The following is a 10,002-nucleotide window of genomic DNA, read 5'->3' as shown; positions in this document are numbered from 1 at the left end:
ACCACCAACTCCACCACCCCCCTCTCTCTCTCTGATCTCTAAGGGCTTGCTTCACCTCAGTCAAGCTCCAGCGCTCCAGCCGGCAGCAGCATCCAGCTAACAAGTCTTTGTGAGGAGGGGGAGAGAGAGAGAGAGAGAGAGAGAGAGAGAGGGAGAGAGAGAGAGAGAGAGAGAGAGAGAGAGAGAGAGAGAGAGAGAGAGGGAAAAGGAGATATTTCAGAGAGAGAGAGAGAGAGAGAGAGAGAGAGAGGGAGGGAGTAGGGGGGGGGATGCAGTGTGAAGAAACGTAGAGAGAGAGAATCAGACAGAGAGAGAGCTGACAGCAAGAGAGGCACTGGATGGGTTTGGATAGTGCAGAGAGAAAGAGAGAGAGAGAGAGAGAGAGAGAAAACGCCTAAGATTGTGACAGGGAGAGGGAGTGTGACAGAGGCAGAGAGTGTTCGGTGCTGCACAGGAGAAGAGAGAGAGAGAGAGAGAGAGAGAGAGAGAGAGAGCAGGCATCATGGCAGCGCTCACTGCATCATCACGACACATGGGGATGTTTGGCTGCTGCTGCTGCTGCTGGTGAGCGCCGTGTGATGCAGAGGGGAGAGAGCCGAGGACTTCCTGGAAACCAAAGGCAAGCCGAGGAAACAGGTCAGTGACGGTCACACCGCCAGAACACACCACCAAGACTGTGAATCTGCATGCAGCCCCGGGGCTTTGTGCGTCCAGCAAACACCGGGACCGAGGGACGGTCGTGTCAGCAGATGTTGCTGCCTCTAGCGTTTGTTTGCCAGATGCATTTTTATCAATAAGAATTTCCTTGTTGGTATTTTGGGATGTGTGCATGCATGGGGAAGCTGGAGGTTGCGCATGTATTCAGACACGTGAGCAAGCTTGTATGTGTGATGTGTGTGTGATGTGTGTGTGTGTGTGTGTGTGTGGGGAGGGGGTTGCACACCCCTCTAAATGGCATTGGCCATGAGAGCACGACCATGGATTTAGCTGACAGTGGAAAGCCTCCTGGATCCATCAACAACTGCAACATCTTCTGTAGCGTTATATATATAGAGAGAGGTTATGCAGTATTGTGTATTCAGTATTTTCTGCTCCTACAGAGCTTGCTGTTCTGATTATTTTTAAGGTTTTTTTTATCCTGAAAAGCAGTGAGGTAGATGGGAGGGATTGTGAGTGGCAGGGTGGTGAAGAAAGAAGGGAGCAGTGAAGAGAGGAGAGTAAAGAGGAAGGAAAAGATAGAGGGATAATAGGGGAGGGAATAGTAATGAGGAAGTAAGGGAGAAGGAAATAGGAGGAAAGAGTAAGGGGAAGTGAGGAAGAGGGAGCAAAGGATGTGATGCAGAGGAAGAAAAGGGAGAGGGGAAGAGAAGGGAGACAAAGCCTGTCAGAGAGAGAACGAGAGCTTGGCCCAGCATTCTGCTCTGCTGCATATGATGTAATCCTCCACCAGTCCAGTTCACCAGGGGTGAGCTCAACAGTTCATTATTTCTAAAAAATTAGCAATTTTAACTGAGAGAAAGTGCTGAGGGCTACGGATCTAATGGCACGCTTCCCATTATCAGGAGTGCTTTTGAAGTGACTGGATGTGTGTGTGTGTGTGTGTGAGAAAGAGAGAGAGAGAGAGAGAGAGAGAGAGAGAACCTGAGAATGAATGTGTACATATCATGTCATATCACACAAGTGTGATTTTTTTAACATTTTAACATTTTACAAAATATATCAAATATGTAAAAAACAAAAAACAAAACATGGTTCACAAGCTATTAACTGAAGTCCATTGAGTGACACTGTTTTTTAATAGAATTGATAGGTTTGACCTTCCAGACATGATAGTGCAAATATTATTTTTCAATATAAATCTAATTTTGTGGATTTCCCCACTTTGTCTAATTTCCCTGCTTGCTTTGCCTAAAATATTCAATTTCAGTTGAAGAATGAGGTTCATATTGGATCCAGTGTAACTGAGTGGTAATTCATTTCAATCAAAATATAAGATATTAAGGATAATAAGGAGTTAGATAGGATGTGGAATGGATCAGATGTGCTTAACATAAGATGAATGTTATTAATCCCCAAGGGAAAATTGGGCAATTATCTTGCAGAGTCTATTGGCCAAGACTCTGTGACTAAATTTTGGCCAACATTTAGAAAGGTAATAGCCTTAAAGATAATAGGGTCGGTTACATCTCCAGCCTTTTTTAAAGAGCACCTATTTGCTCCATACAAAGATTTCAGAATCCATTGTTGTAACCATTGATCATTCTTGAGCTTAAAATGTATTTTACGTTATGTATTTTGTGGAACAGTTTGTAAAAATCAATCCATCTGGGTCAGCTTTACCCAAAGAGAACGCCTTTATCACATCAACCAGCTTTGTTTTGGTGAATTTCTAACTCTGAATCTCTCCTCCAGCTTTGGTATGATGTCAAAAAAAAACCTGTAAAACTCTACATCTGTAGCTACAGTTCATGTCAGAATACAACTTTTCAGAAAGGATTGTTATTCTTCTTTAATTCTAACATGAATAACTTAAGGTGTCCTATACCCACGCTTCACCTCTGTCTGTGGTGCAGGTGCGAGCAGCGGGTGGAGCCCCAGGATGAGTGGGATCCTGAAGAGGAAGCTGGAGGAGGGCCCCGCCCCCTACCTGACGCTGCAGGGCTCCGATGACGACGAGGTTTCCTGCAGCGACAGCGGCAACAGCAGCGACAGCCTCAACCACCCTGTTCCCTCTGGGCCGCTGGACTGTAAGCTCACACTACCTGCCTGCTCCACTTAGCAGCTATTTCCACTCCTGGGGAGAGTTTGTGTCTGTGAAACACTTAAAGTCACAAGGAAAAATGATTCTTTTTTCACTGAGCGTGTTTTCCCTCTCCCAGCCTCATCTCTCCAGCAGCAGTCCAAGCGGCTGCGGGGACACAACGTGCACTTTGAGAGCGTGACCGTCTACTACTTCGGCCGGCGGCAGGGCTTCACCAGCGTGCCCACGCAGGGCGGCAGCACCCTGGGGATGTCGCCGCGCCACAGCTGGGTGAAGCGCTTCACCCTCAGGGAGTTTGCCGTGGAGCAGGAGAGGAGCCACCGCAACATGCTGAGGGACCATCTCAAAGAGGAGAAACTCAACGCCATCAAGCTCAAAGTCAGTCGGATGGCTCGATAAGGCCTAATTTACCTGCTTTACCTTCCTTTATCAACAACAATAATAATAATCATCATAATTGGGTCCAAGCCTAAGTGACAATGTGAGCTTAATTCATCAGTTTGGAAAAGTTTCGGTGAAACTCTTGCAGCTGCAGGTGAAATGTTGCCTCATCCATTTCCATTTGGAAAATTGGCAATTTCTCATGATGGTATTCAGCATGACCAAATGTGGTCTGACGTTGGGGCTCCTTGTATGTGAAGTTTGGATGGTCCCCATGAAATGACATCTTTACTTCCTGGATTTGATGCATTTCCTGTTGAAACAGGATGTTGGGGTGGGACATAACAAAGTGAGGGATCATTCAGAAGTCTAAACCAATGGAATATGAGTCAGGAAGAGAAAGGCAGTTTTATATGATGGGAGGGGTGCAGAGGGGAGGGATTGTTTAAAAATCTGATAGTTTCATTGGTTAGAAATGTATATTTAGGCCTACTAGTGCAGCATGAGGTCACCATGAAAGATGCTCTGTTTTCCAGGGAGTAAAAGTAATGGGAATTCATTTCATGGGGCATTTGAGTATTTTGGAAATGCGTCTCGCTTCCAGTTTGAGGATCTTCATCATCAAGTATCAAAATTCTGTGATGCAAAGATGTTGTAGGCAGTTGAAATATGCTATATATGTAAAATTTGGTGCCAGAAGGTGGTGTTATGGAGAAATGTAGTCTGTCATGTTTTGGGGTCCATCCCAAACAGGTAGGCTATCTGAAGGTTGGTTGCTCTAGCATGAAGCGTTTAGACCTCACTTCCTGTTTGCGTGGTCAACTTCATTTCTACAGTTTGAATTTTCAAAACTGGGTAATAGCTGTAATCTAGGAAATCCATATGCTGTGTGCAAAATTTTGTTGAGATTAACTAGTTGATGCACAAATATGTTTTGCATAAAATTCAAAATGGTGGAAAACTGTCAAGGTTGAAATGAAAACCAATATGTGTAATGGATTCAAGGGGAGTTCAGGAGTTATTGGTTAAGGAGTCATTGGTCATTTTTGTTGCCTGGTTAGTGAGGGAGATTTGAAGCCTATCCACCAAATTTGGTTGGACTTACTGTCTCTGAGGTACAGATCGTTTTAGGGAAGAAGAAGAAGAAGAAGAAGAAGAAGAAGAAGAAGAAGAAGAAGAAGAAGAAGAAGAAGAAGAAGAAAAAGAATCCTAACAAAACAAAAGCCCCTAATAATAATAATAATAATCTTTATACAGCACTTTTCAAAACACAGTTACAAAGTGCTTCACAATCAAGAGAAATAAATAAGATTGAGCAATTGACAGATCAATAGAGGGACAATGAGTTACAATAAGGTGGAGCAGTGATAAAGAATATCCAAATAAAAGTAATAGTTCCAGCCATAAGGATACAACAAATGGAATAAATAACAGACTATAGGCAGATATAGAAGTATAAAATAACAGACAAGGAAACAAGAATATAAATAACTAACTAACTAAATAAATAAATAAGTCATAGATTCTTCATGTTATCTTTTGTTTTGCTTTCCATAATCAAATATTTTTAATGCAAGTTCTGTGACTTAAATAACCAATTGCAAATCCAAAAGTGACCAAACACTGCTCATGAGTTTTTAAATGTAAAACAAGCAAACGGCCATAGCTCAAGCAGTGAGTCAGGCCATTAATAATGCATTGCATTTACAAGCAGCACTTTCTATGCTCCTTTTCCAAGTGTTTTACATTCCAGAGCGCTCCATCACTTATTGTTTTCCATTACTGGCACATTACCACCATACATACATTTGCACCCTGCCCCACTTCTCCATTTCCAGCACTTTTAACCTGCAGAAATGTAAAGGCCACTGGATTGGGCTGAAAACATGTGCTCACATCAATCAAGTGCTCTTAAGAAGTAGATGGAGTGAAGTTCTTTGTGTTTTCTCCTCTCACAAGAAAGGGAAAAGCATTTCTATACACACTTCTTCTAATCTCCAGCTGACAATAAGGTCTAAAGATGATCCCAAATGTTTGAATTCATGTGTAGGCACTTTCGTTCAACACCATATCCATTCATTTACACCTCTCTCTTTCTGTCCCTCCAGCTGACTAAGAACGGCACGGTGTCGTCGGTGGAGGCGGACGCCCTGACGCTGGACGACATCTCGGAGGACGACCTGGACCTGGACAACACGGAGGTGGACGACTACTTCTTCCTCCAGCCCCTGACCACCAGGCGGCGGCGGGCCCTGCTCCGCGCCTCGGGGGTCCGGCGCATCGACGTGGAGGAGAAGCACGAGCTGCGCACCCTCCGCGTGTCCCGGGAGGAGTGCGGGTGCCACTGCCGCGGGATATGCGACCCCGACACCTGCGCTTGCAGCCTGGCCGGCATTAAGTGCCAGGTAAATGGCGCTGTGGTGAGGCCCGTCTGTAATATCACACTGTTTATTCCTGTCTGTCTGTGCAGTAGAACTTCTGGCGAGTCATGAAACGTCTGGACAATCAAAATAAATTGAAATGCCAGGCCAAGTTATTAAATGCATATGTTCTTTTAATTGCCTTATGTAGTCTAATTGCATGAATACAACAAAAACAATCAATTAAATCAAAATGTTCCATTCCAAACTGACATTTCAACCATTCCAATAAATGACACCCTCTCTCACAAAATGATTGGTTATACAACATAAAACAAATTATGGCAGAGAATGGCATAAATGCAGAGCAGGTCATTTAAATTAACCAGATTAACCAGATGGTTACCCAGATGCTAACACTTTTACAAACTGGATCCTCTATATTTATGACATACTGAGGAACATCAGGAGGTGATTTTAGTTTGTTTTTCCAAAATGGATATAGAGCATTTTGGCTTCAATATTTGTTAAAATCCAGCATTGTTGCTATCAAGTGAAAACCTTGCATCTCCAAAATTTCAACTTCTCAGGAGCTAAGAAAAGCCTCCTTGTTTTTAGCTTTACCACCATGCATTTTTGAGTTTATCCAATATGTTTTGAATAGGTTTCATAAACCAAAGGATGGTGGAATTTTCTCAACCCATAGAAGGCCATGTAATCCTGCAATTGAAACAAAATCATTCAAATAACGTTAAAGGGTTAAAGCTAAGGGTTTTCACAGGACAACAGCAATATACTGTTCGCTATTTCTACTCAGTCATAGTCAGGGGATTGAATGTGAAGTTCTACTGCATATGTCTAACACTGTCAATGTCACAACTAGATGTCAGAGTTTCATTTCAAGCATGATCAGCCATGATTGACAGCTGAATTTCCCTCCGTCACGGCAGTTAATTGAAGTTGGTGTATTTTCCCCCTGCATGTGCAGGTGGACCGCATGTCGTTCCCCTGCGGCTGCACCAAGGAGGGCTGCAGCAACACCACCGGCCGGCTGGAGTTCAACCCCGTCCGGGTGCGCACCCACTTCCTGCACACCATCATGAAGCTGGAGCTGGAGAAGAGCCGCGAGGAGCAGCAGCAGCAGCAGCAGCAGCAGCATCAGCAGCCGGAGCGGCAGCAGCAGCAGCAGCTCGTAACCAACGGCAACGGTTACCATGGAGACTCCCCCTTGGTCCAGCAGCAGCAGCAGCAGCCGGCGAACCTGCAGTTCCCTCTGATGAGCGGCGCGGCGCACATTCCCATCATGCACCTCCAGAACGCCAGCGACACGGACTCGCACCTAGACGAAGAGGAGGAGGAGGAGGAGGAGGAGGAGGAGGAGGAGGAGGAAGAGGAGGATGAAGATGACGATGAAGCTTACGAGGAAGATGAGGACGAGGACGGCAGCAGTTTATGCAGCGGGCTTTCGGACTGCAGCACGCACAGCTTGGAGACGATGGACGAGGAGGATGAAGAGGATGAGGAAGATGAAGAGGATGAGGAAGACGAGGATGACGAAGAGGAAGAGGAGGAGGAGGACTGGGAGTGTTCGCGGCACGGAGCGAGTCCTCCTCCGTATTCGCACACAGAGGTGGTCCCTCTCTCCTCTGCGCTGGGTTTCTCTAACAACACACACATCAGCCTCAGTCACCCCTTCCACAGCTCTCCCTCCATGGAGCGTTACCAAATGAACGACATGCCTTCCCCTTTTAGTCAAAACATATCCGTCGCTCCCTCACTTCCCACACTAGAGTCCACATTAGAGTCCAAAACCACCATTGAGCCACTAAGCACAGAACTCCACAGTTCCCGTCATTTCCCCAACGCCACACACTCCCTGACGCCCAAAACTTGTTCACAAGTATCCAAACCGGAGAACGACAGCGCCCCTGCTGGTGTGACGGAGGAACAACCGGAGCTCCAGAACAATCTAGATCCTCATGACTCGCAGACTGGAGCTTCGGTCGGGTCTGTGGAGCAAGCGGGGGGAGAAATAAGGGAGCAGCTGTCAGAACAACAGGAGGGGTCCTTAGGAGACACTGTGAAGGAGTCTGCTTTGCCTGATCAAAAGAGAGAAACATCATGCTTAGAGAGCATCTGATAAATAACTCAGAGAGGGATCAATAAGTATTTGGAATACTTTGTTCAAGAATAGTGACCTTAAACCATCAGAGTTTGATTTATTCTTGATAAGTGCCACTTCCAAAGAGAAACGGATTCACATTGTGTGCTTTTGTTTTGACTGATTTTGACGCAGAAGGCTCAAAGAGTTGTACATGACCTAATTTTAGCTCAGTTTGTCCCTAAACCTTTCTAAAAATACACTGGTTTAGCTTAACGGAGAATTAGAAAACGTGCTAAAAGGACACAGGTCAATAAAATGCAGTGTTGCTGTAAGTTATTTGTAACTATATACAGTATAATTTAAGCCCTATTATAAAGTGTTTGATAATTACAGCATGTTTTCTGGTTGTGGCTGGCATCTGTGACAAATCAACTGGATTTTGAGATTCTGGCAAAAACGCTTGTGTTGCTCCACTATTTTCCATTGTGTTGTTGTTTCATCATTGCTGCCTATTGTTCTTAAATGCCTGTCTGTATAGCATGTATTCAATTTACTTAAGATGTTTTACGGCTTACCTTTACAAAACTGTAAAATGATAAATAATATCACAGTTTAATCTACTTGGACACTCATATTCATACCAACACAGAATTTCTTCTTGGATTGATTATAATTCACATGCAGGTCTATTTTGTTCTTTTGTTCAGTTCATCAATCTATGAATGAAAAAAACATCCCAAGCCCATGTGTTAACTTCCTCTGGCAAGGATGATCTGCAGTTAACATTTGAATTACAGTGACAATATGACAGTCAAAATGAAGTCAGCATGATAGACCCAATATCTGCTAACAAAATATTAGGTATATGCTACTACAAGCTTGAAGGAAGAAGAATAGCAAGAAAAGCAGAATATCATATCATGTCCTGATACTGAGACTGCAGCAACATGTGCCTAAAATCATGTTTACAATAATAAACAGATAGTAGGCCTTTGAGTCAATATCTCCTCCATTAGTCAAGTAATTTAGAAAAGTGGGTAAGGGAGAATACCCAACATTTGTGTGCAATGGATGGTTCCCATCACAGAATCCATTCAAATCTTATAATATACACTTGAAAGAATATTTTCCTAATTTTACAATAGCTACCTGCCAGATATGATCCAACCTGACACTTTTATTTGGAGAACTTTCAGCTCTGATTAACAGGAGGACGTCCATTAAATCTGCTAGCCAGTTTCTCATTATAATGCCCTTCTTCTGTCTCTCTTTTCCTTCTGTTCTCCATTCAGCGACATCGCCACATCTCCTCGGTGTTAATCTCAGCCAGTGAGCACATCAGTGTGCCAAAGCATTTCTATTCCAGTGATTGATAGTAAGATTAGAGACAGGTTTTGTCTATGCATGTATTTATCATTTTACAGTATTGTGATCAATGTGATAAAGTGCACTGAGCTTTTAGATGAGGCAAGGCTTGTTTCAGAAGCAGAAACACTCCAAACTGCCAGGAACTGGGGGCCAAATGTATTTCATGTTTGTTTTGTTCTCTTTTTTAAAAAAGACTATACATTTCCATGAGAGTCAGATTAACATGGATATTTTTTGTATCCATCTCAGTTTGAAGGTGGTTGATTGTGATGGTGGTTATCTGATTTGAAGATAAAGTTTCTATTCTGGTAAACCAAATAATGTGATATAAGTGGACTTGACAAGACAAATAAAAAAAACAAATAATTAAACAACCAAATACACAACTATTTTTCTTTTTTGTATAATCAGGGGAAATTTCCTTTGCGATGTAAAATGCCCATAATACTGTGAGATCTCATCCCAGTAATGTCTCCTCCTTCCATTCTGTTTTGCTACCAGTAGATGGCATCTGTCACTTAATAACTGAACTCCTCTCACCAGCCGCTGACGTCCAACTGGAGAGGGTTAAATCATTTTTTCTGACGTCAATAACTGTGTTGATTACATGTTTTCTGCCTTAGGACAATGTGATATTGGTTTGCTGGTGGAGTCTGTCCTCTTTCAGCAGGAAAAGATTATTTAAACCAATTTCTTCCATAACACTAAAATCCCAGTAAAGGTTTTGACTCTGCTCTCTGTTCTAGACTGTTTACATTTACATTTTAGCTGACATTTTTACCCAGATCGAACCAGGACCTTCCAGTTACAGGATGATCTGTCTAGCTGCTATGTCACCCTGCTGTCCCATCCTTATACATCAGCGGTCCCATCCATGTCCTCCACAAGTCACCCCAGCACTGGATGTACATGTTGAATTCTTTCCACCTTCCAACCTCTAGAGAGCGCTGCTGAGTTTACGATCCAGTGACGCCCACCTTAGGTGAGGCAGAGATCAGACAGAAGCAGGAGGAAGCCCAGTGCTCCCA

The 10,002-nt window shown here is 43.6% G+C and overlaps 1 protein-coding gene across 1 annotated transcript; it reads left to right on the top strand.

The window, feature by feature from the left end:
* Positions 1-578: 578 nt before the first annotated feature.
* Positions 579-7,642, top strand: LOC139914279 (uncharacterized). Its single transcript, XM_071902558.2, has 5 exons — positions 579-636; positions 2,574-2,747; positions 2,880-3,139; positions 5,251-5,562; positions 6,491-7,642. The coding sequence occupies exons 1-5, from the start codon at positions 579-581 to the stop codon at positions 7,640-7,642; spliced, it is 1,956 nt and encodes a 651-aa protein (XP_071758659.2).
* The last annotated feature ends 2,360 nt before the right edge of the window (positions 7,643-10,002 follow it).

This window comes from Centroberyx gerrardi, chromosome 21 (genome assembly GCF_048128805.1).
Source record: "Centroberyx gerrardi isolate f3 chromosome 21, fCenGer3.hap1.cur.20231027, whole genome shotgun sequence".
Lineage (NCBI taxonomy): Eukaryota > Metazoa > Chordata > Actinopteri > Beryciformes > Berycidae > Centroberyx > Centroberyx gerrardi.
Note: the sequence above shows the minus strand (reverse complement) of the source record. Positions and strands in the feature narration are given on the sequence as shown.